The sequence below is a fragment of the Mesoplodon mirus genome (genome assembly GCF_964341445.2).
Source record: "Mesoplodon mirus genome assembly, chromosome: 14".
NCBI lineage: Eukaryota > Metazoa > Chordata > Mammalia > Artiodactyla > Ziphiidae > Mesoplodon > Mesoplodon mirus.
This window is the reverse complement of record NC_138990.1, coordinates 45,901,237-45,918,831: the sequence shown is the minus strand read 5'-3', so window position 1 is coordinate 45,918,831 and position 17,595 is coordinate 45,901,237. Positions and strand designations below refer to the sequence as shown.

The 17,595-nt window shown below is 54.7% G+C and overlaps 1 protein-coding gene across 1 annotated transcript; it reads left to right on the top strand.

Annotated features, from left to right (window-relative positions):
• The first annotated feature begins 2,048 nt into the window (after positions 1-2,048).
• Positions 2,049-10,019, top strand: SLC30A3 (solute carrier family 30 member 3). The gene is made up of 8 exons (XM_082641798.1): positions 2,049-2,255; positions 5,705-5,886; positions 6,450-6,596; positions 6,695-6,848; positions 7,433-7,631; positions 7,867-7,972; positions 8,210-8,344; positions 9,238-10,019. Exons 1-8 carry the CDS (start codon positions 2,161-2,163, stop codon positions 9,384-9,386), a joined length of 1,167 nt encoding a protein of 388 aa, XP_082497924.1. The 5' UTR covers positions 2,049-2,160; the 3' UTR covers positions 9,387-10,019.
• The last annotated feature ends 7,576 nt before the right edge of the window (positions 10,020-17,595 follow it).

Here is a 17,595-nt window from a genome sequence, read left to right as displayed (position 1 = left end):
CGCCCGCCCCGGGCCACTTTGGGCGAGGCTACCGCATCTGAGCCCTGGCGTGAGCAGTGGCCCTCACGTCCCAGCTCCAAGGCTCTCAGAATTGGCAATGCCCCAGGCCCAGTGCGGACGGAGCTTTGAAAACCGACGGCGCCAGGCGGGACGTGCCCGGGGGGGGCCCTGGCATAGGTGAGCGGGACATGAATTCCACCCCAGCTCTGACACGAACCAACAAGGTGACCTTGCTGGTGGCTTCCCCTCTCGCCTTGCTATAACCCACGGAGGGGGTTGAGGCCCCATGCCTCTAGGGGAGATTGGGGGACGAAAGCCACCCCCACCCTCGCTCCCTTGCCCCGCGTGGACTATGGGCTGGGCCTTGCGGGAAGAGTGTGGAGAACAGGCTGGCGCGGGCCCCGTGCAGGGTGTGGGTGGAGGCGGCGCCGAGGGCGCGCGCAGACCCTTTCGTTCTTCCGTGCCGCAGCGCTCCCGGCGCAGTACGATCTCTTAGCACACGCCGCCCGCAAACCTTGGCACAAGCCGCACTCTCCCCGCCGGAACAGCCAGCCCGCCGCCCAGCTTGCCTAATCCGTTCAAGCCTCACCTCCTCCGCGAAGCTCTCCCAGGTTAACCCCATCACTTCCAACCACTCTAGCTGGCACGTCCTCCATTTTTTTTTTGTTTGTTTGTTTTTAGAAGTACGCACGGAGTCTCATTGTCTGAAAAAAACAGTGTTGGGGTTAGATGACTGTCACCAGAGCCCTAAATTCATTGTGACGGGTATTCTGAAGCCCAGGGTATTCTGAAGGGTGCGTTTGATGGGATTCTTGCCGGGGCTGGCTAGCGACTCTCACCCTCCACCTTCCCCATCCATGCTCACTCTTTCCCCTCCTCCTACGGACCCTTCTCTTCACAGAGTGTCACAGCTTGGAGTGCACAATCCAGTAACCACCCCTTTTCATTGTACACTGGTGGCAGGTGTGAGGGGCACAGAACGTTGAGCATTTGAAGCTTCGACTCCAGGCTCAGCCACAGACTTTGCTGTAAGTCATTCCTTCCCCTGGGCTTTAGTTTAAGTGAGGCAAGATGAAGTAATGCCCGGGAAGGTGCTACAGGTTTGGAGGTAAGGACAAGCTGACCGCAGCCTCCCTCCATGAACCTGGGGCTGTGACCCCAGAGAAGTGGAGCGCTCTTCCTTTCGGCTGCCCCAGCCTCTAAGTGACAAAACTGCGGCTGTGCGCTCTCTCCAGTCGCCTTGTGGCGTCCTGAACCGGGGAGGGAGAGAGGATGGGGTTCCAGTCCCAGTCCTTTATTCACTGGTCGTATGACCCCGGACACTTCTTCCTCTGGGACTGTTACTCGTCCAAAAAATAGGGATAATAATGGATTGAAGGAGAGCTGGAAGCTTTTTGTCGCCCCATGTCTCTATAAAAATAAATAATAATGAGCGAGCGGTACAGTGCTTGGCAGCAGACTTTGCTCGCGAATTCCGACCCCACATCCGCCACCGAGGGGTTTCTGGCCGGAGTCCCTGGAGTTCTCCCGGATTTGTCACACTGCTTACCCCACATTCTCTTTCTGGTTCTCTCCTCCACACCTGTTTCTGCCTTCGTGTGGGGAGGCTGGGGCCACGAGGTGACGGGTGGTGGGGAGAGGGGGTGGGATGCCCTGGCGCGGACCTGCACGGGGCGGTGTCCCTTGGGCGAAGATTGGTTGGAAGGTCCCTAGGCTTGAGGAGCTCGGCTGGGAACTGGTAGGCAGGGCTCGGGTAGGGGCGGGGCTGGTCTGCCTAGGGGTGGGCTATGGAGATTAGGCGTTCTCTAGAACGCGGCGGGGGCGCAGAGAGCTCCCACCGCCCCACCTGGCTCCGGCACCGGGAAGTAGGGCCATACCTACGGGGACGGGGCTCCGGGGGCGGGGCTTAGGCGTGGGGGGAGAGGGTGGGGAGCCTGGAGGCGGGGCTTGGGGAGCTCGCCCCACGCGGGGCGGGGCTCCAGCAGCCGCGGGATCTGCAGTTCGGACTGCCGGCGCCACAGTCGCCGCAGTTCCCTCCACTGTGGTGGCCCCGAGGCCCTGCGGGGAGTCTGGGGGTCGACAGGCCGCTCGGACTTGGCGCGGGGTCAGCCACGCCTCTCCCTACCTCGGTGCGGCCTAGACGGTCGGGGCCGCGGGGAAATGGAGACCTCTCCCGCCACGGGGGGCTCTGAGACCACTCGCCTGGTGAGCCCCCGAGACCGCGGCGGCGCTGGTGGCGGCCTGCGTTTGAAGAGGTAGGATTGACCTGGGTCGGCCCTCGGCTGGGGGGGCGCCACCCTTCCGCCTTCCGTCCACTTCGTTGTCTCTCTCGGCCGGCCGGCCCAGCGCACCGCGACCCCCTCGGCTTCGTGGCGCTGCGTTCTGTCCCCTTCGGCTGCACAGAGAGCCCCGGCCCGCCCAGCCAGCCCCGACCCCCCCCCCCACCAACAGCCCCATATGCCTCCTCCTGGCTACCTTCTTTCTCCCGGTCCCGGGAAACTGCTCCTCGGCCCGCCCCCCAAGCTTCCCGCCCCCTCCGCCGCCCCCGCCGCGTCTGACCCCCGCGAGCGACTGCCCCTCCGTCTGGCCGGAGTCCGCGCCAGGTGCCCCGATGTACGCATTGCTCCGGGGTCGTAGGAGCCCCTCGCCGCCCAGGCCCCCGGCCCTACCCTCCGCGCTCCCGGGCTCGGGGCGCCCCCTCCAGAGTGGCCAACTGTGGGCACCGGGGCCGACGATGGGCCCGGGCTCCGCAGCGGGTCTTCCGGGCTCCTGTGGGGCGGGCGGCCGCTGGGAAGCGAGGGGGCGGTAAGGAAGGAGCAGGTGCGGTCTGGGCGGCGGGGGTATTCCCGGCTACGCACAGACGGGGCCGGGGGCGGCGAGGTGTGAAATGAGGCGCTCGGAGCGGTCGGGACAGCGGGCCGGGGGCGGCCGGAGAACCGCCTCCGCGTCCCGCCGGCCTCCCGCGCCCGGCGCCCGGCGCCCGCCTTGTCCCTCCGAGCGGCCGCGCCAGGCCCTCCCTGACCACCTCCGCTGGCCATTTTGTCTGTTTGCCCACCGTTCGTTTATCTCGGGAATTTGACAGGGTCTCCGGCTTTTTCTCTTTCCTCATCTCCCTTTCTTTCCTTTTCCCTCCCAACCCCTCTCCCTTTGTCTCGGGTGTGGTGCCCCTGTGGGTTTCTCGCTCTTTCCCTGGATGGGGGCCGTAAACCCCGGTGGATGGGGGAATGGATGAGCAGAAGGGAGGGAAGACTTCCGTCGGAATCTCTCCCGCGGAGGACTGCAGACGGGGGCAGCTGTGGCCCTGGCATCTCTTCATCTACCTTTCGACTCTGCTTCAGGCCAGTCTCCCTTCTACCCCGCTCAATATTATTTGTTGTTTGTCGGGGGTTTCAGAGGGCCAGGGAGAGCAAGTTGTCTTTCCTTCTCTGCACACAGCAGGTGTGTGTGCACACCAACAATGAGGCTTCTTTAGTGCCCAGTTAATGCAAAACAAAAGGGAGCAGCCTGTTGATGGGTGACTACCTTGACGCCTGGCCGCGCTGTGTCTTACAGGGCCAGGAAAGGCATCTTGCCCACTGCCTCAAAGCCACTCACCCTCTGTTTGCTCTTCAGACCCGCATCTCTGACTCCCAGCTTATTCTCATTCTCATATGACCATTAGTCACCAAATCCTGCAGTATTTTCTGGAAGAGGCTCTTCCCTACCTGCCTGCCTCTCTCAAAGATTCTGCTCAGGGAGCCTCTGGCCTTGTCGGTTCTGGACCCCTCCATCTCCTCTCTTCTCTTCCTCCCAGACTAGTACATCGTCAAGGTCATCCATCTCACAGATCGGGAAAGATTAAATCAATCAGTGTATCTCCCTTTATGTTACTTTGAGCCCATCACTTTCCTCCTCAGCCCTTCCCCTGGTTCCTCACACTTAAGTTCCAAGCTGCATATCTTGTCATTGTCATTCCATGTGTCTGGAGCTCCTTTCTCTACCTAGGTCTTCTCTTAAACATCTCCTCCTCTGTGAGGGTCTCCTCATCCCCTTCAGAGTTGGTCACTCCTTCCCCTGTGCTCCAAAGTCCTTTGTTTATAACCCTCCTGGCCCCGGCTTCTCCTTGCATAGTTAGTCATTTGCGACACTTCTGTCTCTCCCACTAGACTGAGCTTCGGTACGTGTACGCTGCTTGGTTCTCTCATTGAAGAATAAGGGTGGATTTCAAAGCCACCCTCATCTCCCATCTCCTCTGGAAACGCACCTGGAATCATACACACCCAGATTCTAAGTCTCGGAAGGGGATTCCAAGAAGTTAATCTACCTGCCAGCACTTGAATTTTCCCTAGAAGCACCAAATGTGCCCCCATCTCCCTCACAGCTGAATTCGCCCATTGGGCAGAGCTGTCCTCATCCAGAAGGCCCCAGGCACCCTTCCCCACTTTACTGCTGTGATCACATTTCTATCTGGAGCCTTCATTTTCTCTCAACGGTATTCTTGTGACACCTCCATGAGTATTTCTAGAACTGTACTTTTCTATTTAGGTCCTTTATGCTGTGGAAGGTTCTGTTCTCCCTGGGGTTCAGGTTGGGTAGTCATGGGGGTGAGAATTAAGCCAGAACGGGCTGAAAACGCAGTTAGCCTGAGCTCGGCCTCTGGCATCCCCAGGTGAGGCCTCCAGCCCCATTCATTTGTCCTGGGAGGCTTACTGCACTGAGCAGTTAAAGTGGCCTCTGCTGGGTGCTTATGGTCACACTGAGGTCCAGCTAACATGTGGCAGACTCCAAACCCAGCACTCCTACTGCTCCCAATCCCAGCCCCACCAGTCTGTGTTCTCTCCTCCCCATGACAACCCAGCTCTGGAATCTGGCCATTAGTTCTCTGTGCCAGGAACTTCAGACTTTTTGGGTCCCAGCATTCTACTCTCCTCTTAAAGGGCCACGTCTAGCTGAATGTCTTAGAGAGGGAAGGTGAAGGACCTGGGAGTGGAGGCACCAGGGGGTAGGTCCAGCAGGGAGGCACTAAGGCCAGGACCATGTGCTGAGCCTCACCCCACACTTCCACACCACTTCCCCTTCATACTGCCTTCGCCGGGCATGTGCGCCTCCTCTTTATCAAAATCCTTCCCATCCTTCCAGGCACTTCTCAGCTGCCTCCTTCAGTTGTTTCCCTGATTTCCTCATTAGAGTCGGTATGTCCCTCTGAGCCCTGATAGCGCTTTAACTGCTCTAAGGCAATAGCTACCTTTTGCTACATCTCATAGCATTTAGGTACACATTTGTCTTGTTCACCAGAGGCTCCCAGAGATCAGAAAGGATATCCTGCTCATCTTGTATTCTTCGTGGTGCCTATCATAATGAATTGATCTGGTTGGAGTTTAATCTCAGCTCGACCACTAACTAGCTGTGTGGCCTCCATAAGTCCTCTCCCCCTTTGAACCTCATACTTCTAATTCTTTAATAAGTGGTAGACTAGACGTCTCTAAGGTGCTTTCCATGTGTGCTCTGAGATTCTATGGCTCTGTACGTGAAAGGAAAAGGGAGGCTGGAATCTGAATTGTCCATTTAGCCCCATCTCTCCTGTGGCCCTCTGTCCACAAGGCCTCGGGAAAGGATAGAGAGGTGGGACATCTGATGAAGCCAGTCTGGGGGATCCAGGACTGGGAGTGAGAAGCAGGTTAGCCCTTGAACCAGGCCCCAGCTTGAACTGGGCTGCCTGCCTCAGTCTCTTCACAGAGCCCTCCGAGCCCCTTCCCGAGGAGCCCAAACCCATGGAGACGTCCTTCCACCACTGCCACAGGGACCCTGTGCCACAGCCAGGTCTCACCCCTGAGAGGCTGCAGGCACAGAGGCAGCTGTGTGCAGCCTGTGCTGTGTGCTGCGTCTTCATGGCCGGGGAAGTAGTCGGTAAGTCGGAAAGCAGTTCCTCCGACACCATCCTCCGGACGCCTGCCTAAGCCACTTCCCACCCGGAGTCCCAGGAATGTTCCTGGGTGGAGGTGCAGAGAAGATGGGGATGGCTGGGACGGGGGAGGTGGGTGCCCAGGACTCAGGAAGTGGGAGAGGGCGAGGGACAGCGCCAAGGGAATTCAGGGCTGGCTCATCAGTATGAACTGGTCTTGTAAAAGCCCTGTTTTCTTCTGATTAAAATATGTCATTGTGGGGAATTCCCTAGTGGTCTAGTGGTTAGGACTCCCCGCTTTCACTGCTGAGGGCGCAGGTTCAATCCCTGGTCGGGGAACTAAGATCCCACAAGCTGCGCGGCATGGTCAAAAAAATGTTATTGTAGAAAAACTAGAAAATGTGAATGAGTGAAAAGAAAAAAAAAAACCCACGTGTAATCCCATTACCAGAGAAAAATTGCTGTTCACATTCTGGTATGTGTCCCCCCTGTCTCTTTTCCATGCCTCTACACACACTGCATGATATTTTCTAAATGGACCAGACCATATATCGCTTTACCCTTACAGGTGGGTATTTGGCGCACAGCCTGGCCATTATGACTGATGCAGCCCACCTGTTGGCAGATGTGGGTAGCATGATGGGCAGCCTCTTCTCCCTCTGGCTCTCTACCCGTCCAGCCACCCGCACCATGACCTTTGGCTGGCACCGCTCAGGTAAGGCCCCTGCATGGTCTGATGACCTCCCCCAGTCTTGCCAGAAGGTACCTCTCAGGGTCCTGGGCAGCTCTCTGATAGCTTGTCTTCCCCTGCAGAGACTCTGGGGGCTTTGGCCTCTGTGGTCTCCCTCTGGATGGTCACTGGCATCCTCCTGTACCTGGCCTTCATCCGCCTGCTGCACAGCGACTACCACATCGAGGGGGGTGCCATGCTGCTGACCGCCAGCATCGCAGTCTGTGCCAATCTGCTGTACGTTCCAGTATGGAGCAGGCACCGTGTGGGATTCAGGGCGAGGGCTCCTCCTCCAGGCTGGGAGAGCAGGCTCTCCTCTCCCAGACAGACTCGCAGCACGCACATGCTGTTCTCATCTCTCTGCTCTAGGGATGCCCGAGAAGGGACTGGGGTAGAGACCTAAAATTCAGAGTCAAAAGACCTTTGTTAAAGGCCTGCTGTGTACTGGCCACCCTGCTGGGGGCTGTCATCAGCATTGTCTCATTTAAAGCTCCCAACCACCCCATGAGGTAGGTAGTATCACTCCTGGTATACAGTTAATCAGATAGATCCCAAGAGGTGACCAGGGGACTTGCCCAGGGCACATAGCTACTTTAGTAGCAGGGTCAGGATCTGAATCCACGTCTCTGGCACCACGTATTCTTGCGCCCAGGCTGCATTACTTGTCTCTCTTGGACCGTATTGTCTTTTTCCTGGGACTGGGAAAATAGGGAGAAAGTAGATGGAGAGCGGGCTCCTGGGGAGGTGAGAGGAGGAGCCGTGGAAGCGGGCAGAGGAGCCTGGGAGGCCACCTGGGCTGAGCTGCTCTGCTTCCCCCTCAGAATGGCCTTTGTGCTGCACCAGGCCGGGCCCCACCACAGCCACGGGTCCAGGGGGGCAGAGTATGCACCGCTGGAGGAGGGGCCTGGGGAGCCCCTGCCCCTGGGGAACACCAGCGTCCGGGCGGCCTTTGTGCACGTGCTGGGGGACCTTCTGCAGAGCCTTGGGGTGCTGGCTGCCTCCATCCTCATCTACTTCAAGGTACCATCTGCCCCAGCCTTCCTCCCCCAATTCCACCCCCCAGCCCCTCCTTCCCTGGACCCCCTCCCACCCCACTCCATCTCCCAGCCCCCCAGGACTCCTGGCCCAGGGTTATAGTCCCTTTCACCCCAGCAGGGTTCTCAGGGGCCTCTCAGGTCCTGTTTGTCCAGGATGCCCCTAGGTCTTCCTCTGAAAGGTCCCTGATTCCCAGGCTTAGGGCTTTCTTTCTCTACAGCCTCAGTACAAGGCAGCTGACCCCATCAGCACCTTTCTCTTCTCCATCTGTGCCCTTGGATCCACCGCTCCCACCCTCCGAGATGTTCTCCGCGTCCTCATGGAAGGTGAGTCAGACGCCACTGCTCCCCACCCCCAGGGGCCCTCTCTGACCTCACCCCAGGACTAGGCACCTCTGTTTTCCTGGAGAGTGTGGGGAGAAGGCCTGTTGGTGGAAGGAGGATTCAGGGATGGGGTAAACTGTGGGGATCAACAGGGTGAGTGGTACAGGATGGGGGAGGTGGGGTCCTGGCCTCTGGGCAGGAGTGGCCCTGGCAATAAGGCGCGGTGGGTGCTGCTTGCAGGTACCCCCCGAAATGTGGGGTTTGAACCTGTGCGAGATACCCTGTTGTCAGTGCCAGGAGTTCGGGCAACCCACGAGCTGCACCTGTGGTCCCTTACGCTTACTTACCATGTTGCCTCCGCACACCTGGCCATTGGTGAGTCCACACTGACCCCAGCAAGCAGTTACTTTCCAGAAATATTTCTCCCTTCCCGTACCACCATCCAAACATAGGAAGATGGTCTGAATTAACGGCGAATGTTTCCATCTCTCTGTCTTTTGTATTTCTCTCTCTCTCTCTCTCTCTCTCTCTCTCTCTCTCTCTCTCTCTCGGGGAGGTTTCACTCTCTCTGAAGTAGTGCTGGGAACCAGCAACCCTTTAAGAGGTCACTGGTACCTACAGGTCTCGTGATGGGGCACAGTTAGGTAAATTATGGCTCCTCCACTCAGTGGAGTATCATGTAGCTTTTAAAAATTGATGATTATGAAGACTGTAGGGCAACTAGGAAAAATGTTTATGGTATAATGCTAAGAGAGAAAGCGGAATATAAAATTTTAGCTACATTATGGTTCAACTATTTAAAATATATATGGTGACTCACAAGCTGACAAAGAATTTTTGAGTTTCTTCCAGATGCAAGAAGCAATCAGAGACATGCAATTTGGATGCCAAAAATATTATACTTTGTAGGATATTGATGGTAACTCTAGAGGGACAATGAGAACAGAATATTTAACATCTGGAATGTCATGGAAAATCGGGTGGTATGGCTGCTGAAATGCACAGCTGTATACTGATACTCAAAGAGCAGAAGAGAATAGAAAAATAACGGTCTAGTGTGTTAGCCTAGCTGATTAGGGATGAGTCTGTCCGACCTTTTTTACAGTTTTACACAGTTCATACAATATATAGAGAAAATAAAGCTTCCCATTCAATCTTGGCTTTCATGCCATGCAAACCCCTGGGTCCCCTTCACCCATCCTTATCTGGGCCCCTGGCTGGTTCCCAGTTCCCCTGGAAACCTGCTGCCTCTTATCACTCCCCCGCAGACTCCACGGCTGACTCTGAAGCCGTCCTGGCTGAAGCCACATCCCGGCTCCACTCCCGGTTTGGATTCTCCAGCTCTACCCTGCAGGTCGAGCAGTACCAGCCTGAGATGGCTCAGTGCCTGCGCTGCAGGGAGCCCCCCCAAGCCTGAGCCACGGCCGCACCCTCACCCCACTGCCAGGCCCAGGCTCAGCCCTGGACTCTCAGCAACTGCCTCCCTGCTCACGGAGAAGGGACGGAGCTGGGTCCGTACCCTTCCTCTCTGCCCGCTTCCACCTGTCAACCCCCCAGCCCCAGTGGGCAAGACCAAAGTGTGTGTGGGGAGTGGGGCCAGGGTCAGGCTGAACAGGGAAGTCAGGGCAGTCGGGGTGTGTAGAAGTCCTGTGGTCCCTGCTCCCTGTGCTCGGGGGAGCCCCCAGCCTCCTTTCCGTGCAGTTCATTTGTCTGTGTGGCAGCCTGGCTGGCTGGCTGGGGGATCTGCCTGTCTTTGTGCTGTTGGCGTGCCTAAGCCTGGGGGAGGTCAGCAGGGGCCCCCTCCCCACGTGGCTGTCTGTCTATGCAGGAGCCCCAAAGCCTGCACTTTGTCCGTGTGTTCTGGCCTTATGGTTTTGTGTCTGTGTGTGTGTGTGTCTTGGTGCTGTGGCCTGTGTGTCTCTGTGCCTGTGTGGCTGTGCTATGGTCTCTATGAGTCTGCACCATCCATGTGTCTGTTTGGGGGTCCGTCTGGCCATCCCTCTGTTGGTGCTGTGCCCTCGGCTCTCCCAGAGAGAGGGAGGACTCCGCCGCACCTCTGCCAATAAACTTGTATCTTATTGCACCTTTCAGCCCCTGTGCTGACTCCTCAGGAGGGGGACACAAAACCGGTCATCTAGGAACGGATAGAATCCCTCAGCCAGAGTGACCTTGCACAGCTCCCCTACCCCCTTCCCAGCCTCTCCATCCTCTCCACCCTCAAATATCCATTCTGATGTAGGCTGAAACCCACCAGTCCCTTTACTGCCTTCACCTACTTCGCAGTGTGCTCGAGCCTGGGTCCTTGGCTCAGGGAGATGCCCATTCGTTCTGGGCTTGGTTATAGGAAAAAGCTGGATGGCAAGGAGCTGAGGGATACTGGAGTCATTCTGAAAGGCTCCCGCAGGCCAGGTGGCCTTGGGCTCGGTGGTTGGAAGCTGCAGCCATTTGGGAGAGAGGGGTTGGACCACGGTGCTGATTTGGCTTTGTTCTCAAGCTGTGTGAGGTGCTGGGGAGCAGCCCTCAGTCCCAATTGCCCCAGCCCTGCCTCACAGCAGCCAACCCCAAGTCCAGGTTTGAGCTGTGGACACCAAGGACCTCTTTTACAATTATCCTCCCTTTGCCTCATATACGTTGAATCATATATTTTGACAGATTTGACCTTACAGATTTCATTAAGGGATTGTTCATTTTCTCTTAAAAAAACATCAAGCCCTTTGTGCTTTCGTTTTGGATATAGTGCAGGAGTCCACCGGCCTTCCCATCCTAGGTTGATATAACTCCAGCCTGAAGCAAAGACCCGGAGCATTTTCATTAGCTCGTGCGTATTTCTGCAAGCCTTCTCCCCCACAGTGGAAATATCTTTATTATTAAATTGTGTTGATTTTTTTTTTTTTTTTTTTTTTTTTTTGCAGTACGCGGGCCTCTCACTGTTGTGGCCTCTCCCGTTGCGGAGCACAGGCTCCGGACACGCAGGCTCAGCGGCCATGGCTCACGGGCCCAGCCGCTCTGCGGCATGTGGGATCTTCCCGGACCGGGGCACGAACCCGTGTCCCCTGCATCGGCAGGCGGACTCTCAACCACTGCGCCACCAGGGAAGCCCAATTGTGTCGATTTTTTAAAATTATAAAGGCAATATATGTGCGCTTTAAAAACCTATCAAAGGAGGGAATTCCCTGGCTGTCCAGTGGTTAGGACTCTGTGCTTCCACTGCCAGGGGCATGGGTTCGATGCCTGGCTGGGGAACCAAGATCCCACAAGCTGTGCAGTGTGGCCAAAAATAAAAATAAATAAATAAAAACCTATCAAAGGAAAGCGTAGAAAGTGAATGATTCCCCTATACTCTTACTCCCAGAGAGAACTGCTATTCACAGTCTCTCTGCTCATATTTTCTTTTATGTACAAAGATTTCTTTGTAATAACATAAGAGGATTACATTATAGGCGATAACATGTAACCTGCTTTTATGATTCAGCCATACATCCTGGGTGCGTCTTTCCACGTCAATACACATAGATTTCATTACTTGTTTTAAGGTGTGGTCTTTGGACCCATTGAAAATAGGCCTCCCCATTCTGATCTTCAGCTGGGGGCCCCTCGACCAGGATGGGTGAGTCGCTGCTGGCCTGAGTCTAGCACGGGAGGCTGGGTGCAGGCGAAGGGCTAGCAGTCCCTCACACTGGGCACCAAGGCTGCCCCAGCTGCTGTCCATGCTTTGCTAGTTCCTGCTACTTTCTCATTTTACGACTCATTGATTACAGGCCCCAAGTGACAGGATGGGGGTGGGGAAGAGTGAGGAAATAGGGAGTGGGGAAAACGACTAGATTTTTACCCTATGAACAGCCTTAAGCTGCAGCCCTGCCCTATATGCACGAGGCTGGATCCCTTTGCAGGACAGGGAACCGAACATTCAGGGCAGGAAGAGACCTCACAAAGCATGCAGTCCACCTCTGTCTCATACCCCTGCAAAACGAAGAGGAAGCTGAGGCTCAGAGAGGGAAAAGGACTTCCCCAAGGTCACCCAGCAAGTGACAGGGGCAGGTGCAGAGCCTGGGCTCTCACTCCCACCCAGGCCCTGGGAGGCTCTTGCACAGTTGAGTTTCTCAGCAAAACTCTTCTCGGCTCCTTCCCAGCAACCTCCTGCTGCTGGCTAGCCCCTCCTGGGGCTCTGCGCTCAGGCTCCTTGGTTCTGCCTCGGCCTTCTGCTGATACTCTGGTCACTGGTAACCCCTCTGCATTCCAGCTTTCCTAATTATAAACAGAGGGGTTACATGACGTTGTGGGTACAAGTGTGCCCAGTATATAGAGGGCATGTAGGAAAGGGTTACCTTTTGGGTGGAATCTATGAGGGATTTCAGGGAAAAGGGTGACCCAGCACCCTGACAGCAGGGACAGGAATGACATTTATTGAGCTTACACTTGGTGCCAGGCGCTGTGAGGCAGACAATATTGTCTGTGCTTTACAGATGGAGAAACTGAGGCTTACCTGCCCCAGATCATGCAGCTAATAACCGTCAGAGCTGAGATCCAAATTCAGTTCTGGCCGCACTAAGTCCCCAGCCCTTTTCAACACCACCCTGCTTTTCCACCCCCTCCAGGCATTGCTGTCAGGGACGGGGAAGCACAGAAGAATCAGGAGCATTCTCCCCGCTTCGTAGGGCATTCCCAAGGGGGTCCAGGGAATCCTTATCTGCAGGAGCTGCCTGCACGCCCCTATTATCTCCCTGACCCACCTCTCCACTTGCTTATCCAGAAGCCCCTTTCCTCTTGGTGTCCTTCCTTGATGGTAAAAATGAGTGGTGGAGGCAGAGGTGAGGAGAAAGGGCCGGGAGGGAGGCGTGGGGACAAGGGGAGGCCTGAGAAGAGCAGAGCGGGGGAAGGGCCCATCCATCAGCCCAGCCCTGGCAGCTCTTTACACAGCTGGTTAACCAGGGGAGGAGAGGGGAGAGGGCCGCTCTCGAGGTGGAGATGTACCAGAAAAAAGGGAAAGCCAGAGGAAGATGAGGTGGACAGGAGGGAGGGCTCAGTGCCATTGCAGGAGCGCTTGAGAGAGACCAAGGAGTCAGACGGAAAAGCCAGAATGGGAGGCTGTGGATTGGAAGGCCTCGTGCTGCAGAGACAGGGCAGGTGCTGAAGGAGAAAATCTGGGCAGCTGGGCAGGCCCTGCCCTCCTCAGGGAGCTGCTCACCCAGGGGGCCGCTGGGCCAGCTGGCCATGGGTGGGGAGCCGTGCTTTCCTGTTTGAGGGGCGAGGGCTGAGGACCCGGCACACCAGGGAAGCAGCCTGTCTGTGGTCAAGAGCAAGCTCAGGGTGATAAAGCGGTGTTCTCCTCCATCCAGTGACTCTGCCGCCCCCTCGGGGACTTCCCTAAGCTGTGGGCCCATTCTGGCTGCCTTGAGCCATGCTATCAGAGGGGGAGCAGCGCCCCCCTGAGGCCTGTGCCGTGGTAGCAGCCCAGGCAGCTGGAAGACTGGAGGGAATCACAGGACCCTGAGTCAGGCTGGGACGACCCCTGCCCCTATTCCTGGCAGAGTCCCCCACCTCTGTGGAGAACTGAATTTAGGGAGTTTCTTTTATTTATTGATTGACTGACTGATTGATTGGCCTCGCTACTTGGCTTGCGGGATCTTAGTTCCCTTACCAGGGATTGAACCTGGGCCCCGGCAGTGAAAGTCCTCACCACTGGACTGGTAGGGAATTCCCTAGAGTTTCTTTTATACTTGAAGGACTCTTCCTCCCCAACTCTGAGTTCCCTGGGCCTCCCTGTCCCTGCTCTCAGCGCCCCGGCCATCCCATCAGCACCTGGTCACCACCTTCCAAAGGGTGCTGGGCAGTTCCCGGGTGCCTGTGGGGCAGAGCCTGAGGCTGCACGTGCAGCCACGATCACAAATGATCCCACAAAGTGGGCCCTGTTGCCAGGACTGATGAGAAAGTGGGTGGGGAGCACGGGGAGGAGGGCCCCAAGGTCGCCAGAGCCTGCACTCTGCTCCTGCGCCCCATTCCCCACCCTACCTCTGCTGCTCTCTGGCTATAACATCCTGAAGCGCCTGGAAGCAGCCCCAGGCCTGGGCGACGCTTACTCAGAGGGCAGCTCTCCTCCTGTCGGGGCTGACCCTCTGTACCCAGCACCAATGCAGAGGCCGTGGTAGCTACCCTGGGAAGGGCACGTCACAGCCCGCTCATGAGCTATTCCCAGCCTCTCCTCCTGAGCCAGAAATCCCACTCCCTCTGTTACCAAGCTGATACTGCTCACTGCACAACAGGCCAGTAAAATCAAGAGATGAGTTGTTGGGTCAAGGAATAGTGACTTTATTTGGAAAGCCAGCATACTGAGAAGATGGTGGACTGGTGTCCCAAAGAACCATCTTAACGGAGTTAGAATTCTGGCTTTCTTTTTTCTTTCTGTACTTACTTATTTGGCCGCACTGTGCGGCATGCAGGATATGGGATCTTAGTTCCCTGACAAGGGATCAAACCCCCTGTACTGGAAGGCGGATTCTTAACCACTGGATCACCAGGGAAGTCCCTCAGGCTTCTTTTATACTAAAAGGAGAGGAGATGTGGTTGTTTGCTGCAAACTTTTTGGTGCCCGAATGCTTTGCTCTTGCAGCTGTTTAGGTAGGTCTGGTCACAATGTTCCTACAAACCTCCAACAAGACAAATGTTATTCTCTGTTCTGCAACTTTTTATCTCTATATGAATGCAAAAGTGTATACCTTTAAAGGTCAGAGCCCTGGGGCTATCCTGTATATTTCAGGCTGTAGGCAACATTCTTAACTTGTAGCAAAAGTAATAGCCTACAAAGGTTAAAAGTAAAAACAACAACAAACAAAACAAAACAAATTAAAAAAAGCTAGATCCAAAGTGGAGTCAGATTTGTTCTTCCCTATTACATTTCTGTAAGATTTTATGGTCAATTCCTAAGTGGAAGCCTCATTACTGGAGAAAAGAAAAGTGCAGCCATCCATAGCCTCCCCCATCCTAGCCTAGAGCTATGATCCTAGGGAAGGCTGCAGCCTCCTGATACAGAATAGTTTCCATTCTTAAAACAAAATCTTCCCAGAATAGAACAGGAAAGCTCTGTGTAGGTGGGCCTCCAGGCACCCCTTTTGAGTTTTCCTATCCTGTTTGGTGCTGTGCCCATGGCACCTGGTGGCAGGGTTTACTGCCTGACTTTCTCTCTGACCCAAACAGTCTGAACATCCATTTCCATTCTCTCGTTCCCTTTGGCTCAACCAAGATAGATAGGCTATAAATTTTAAAAGGACTGTAGCCAAAAAGCCTAGGGAAAAACTAAAGGGAACCAAATCCAGGAGATAAAAAACAGCTAAAGCTTACCAAAATAAGCAGGTTTCAGACGTTACAACAGCAAACTTGCCTTTTCCCTGACCGTGGAGTCTGCCCAGAGATCACCTCCCGGCTCTGGTCCACCTCGCCCACCTGCTGCACCAGAGCAGGGTTCAGATCAGGACCCAGTCACACAAGACTTCTGGGAGGCACAGCAAGTGGGTGAGGTTGCCCTGCAGATTGCTTATGCCCCGAGGGAAGGTACTGCTTTCCTCATGTTTGCCTCCCCAGCACCAAGCTCGCAGCCTGGCACTTAGTAGACTCTCGGTAAAGACTGCTGGTGAAGGAATGAATGGATGGAAAGATGGGGAAGGAACGGGTGTGGGGTGAATACAAGCCCATAAGGAGGTGCCATCTTAGTCCCCAGGCCCCCAGCCATGGGCCAGCAAGCCAGTGCCTTACGGGCTAACTCCCCAGGGCAAACCTGCACCACCCTTTGGTGGTAGCTAATCAGGAGTCTGTCAAGGAGGAAGTAACTGATATTTGTAGAGAGGGTCCTCCAAGGTGGGTGAGGTGCCATGGCCCTGCCTGGGCATTGCCTGCCTAACCCTACCACAAACTCACGATGTCTAGCTTCCCCTTTGAGCCCTGCTTGGTGATCCTTTTATTAATCTCCTGAGGATCCAGCACAGCTTTCCCAGCCTTTTCTAGACTTTCAGGTTCTAATCCCTACACCTCTTTTCTCCTTGGCAAACAACCCTCAGCTTCTAAGCCAATACCTCACTAAGCCCATAAACATGGTGTCCACCTTCCCACTCACAAAGCATCAGACTGAGTCTGTGCCTCAGACTGCATTCTCTGTGGCCTCCTGCAGGATCTGATCCTGTCCACACCTCTCCCCATATCTCACATATCTGAAATTCTGGGCCTCTTTGAGGGCTTTCTTCTGAACTCTTCTCCAACCCTTTCTGAGGTTCAGGTTTTAGCTGACCGCCTTGGCTCCCATTCTCTCGGTGAATAATACAGAGGCACAAATTTAAAGAGCTTTCATTACCTTTACGTTGATGATTCGGTCAACAGATGCTTATTAAGCACCAACTCTGTGCTCAATACTTTTCTAGGTGCTTGGGATACATCAGTGAATGACGTCTCTGTTCTCACGGCACTTAACAGTTATCACATATAAATATCACATTTACCTCTGCTGCACTTGTCTCAATTCCCCAGCTTTGTTATCGACGAGACATTTCCATAGAGATGTCCCACAGCAGCTGAACAGTATCCTGCCCAAACAATTCATCCTTTCCCACCCCATCCCCGTTCTCATCTCAAGAGCCCACCCCACGGAGCCACCCTTCACTCTCCTTAGTGTTTTATAACATCCATTCTTGTCTCTTCTCTTCAGCCATCATCTGCTTTTAGCGCAGCATCCTACCTGGCTTCCCTAATGGTGGAACGGCTGCTACCCCCAGCTCTTCTGGCACTCATTCTCGACCCCGCACCATCGCCAGCAACGTCCCCCACAGTCTACAGGACATCGTCACAGAATTACACATGCCTACCGATGCTACACTGGCAACTTCCAACTCTACCCTTTCAACTTAAAGCCCTAAGGTGCACTGACTTACCGGCCCACGGTGGCAGGTCGTTAGTGACAAGTGGCAGGAATAGGATGAAGGTGCTCAAGCTCCAAGTGGAACACCTATCTTGAGGGGATTTTCTTCTTCACTAGGATAGGCAGTGAAGAGTTGGGGGAAATGATTTTGCAAAGAAATAAGCAAATACATTAGGTCAGACCTCTTTTCACAGGGGAATATATTTAGAGTTCATTCAAGAGTAAGTAAAAAAGAATGTTAATATTTGTAAAGTGCTAGAACAGTGCTTGACACATAATTAGAGCCACGTTAACTTAAAAAAATAGATCTCTTAATGAGGAGGAAGGGAGACAAGGAAACTTTTTTTAACTTTATGTGGTTAACGATAATCACGTGGAACACATGAAGTTGTTTCTTAATGAATGTGGGACAGTCTCAGACAGGGGTGTTTTTTTTAAAGGTCTGTTTTCATTTCTTGCAGATAGTCTATTTTTACTTCCCAGTGTCATAAGATCTCCTTTCTGGTTGTAGGGGAAAGAAGTTTATTCAACTTAGAGCTGTGTTACAATTAGGAGAGCCAGAGAAAGGGTCAGGGCAGGGACACCTCCCACCACTTAGCAGCTGAGTGGAACGTGTGTGCCACTTGGCGGCAAACGCCGCTTCCGCTGAGGACAAGCCTCCCTGAGTTCTGTGGGAATCTGTGTGTGACAGATTCCTAGTACTTGGGAAAATAATCTCTGATTTGTT

Excerpts from the sequence above, each read along its gene's own strand:
- SLC30A3 (XM_082641798.1), top strand. The coding sequence starts at position 2,161 with ATGGAGACCTCTCCCGCCACGGGGGGCTCTGAGACCACTCGCCTGGTG. Across the intron at positions 5,887-6,449 it reads CATGGCCGGGGAAGTAGTCG|GTGGGTATTTGGCGCACAGC; the intron begins GTAAGTCGGAAA and ends TTACCCTTACAG. Across the intron at positions 8,345-9,237 it reads CTCCGCACACCTGGCCATTG|ACTCCACGGCTGACTCTGAA; the intron begins GTGAGTCCACAC and ends ACTCCCCCGCAG.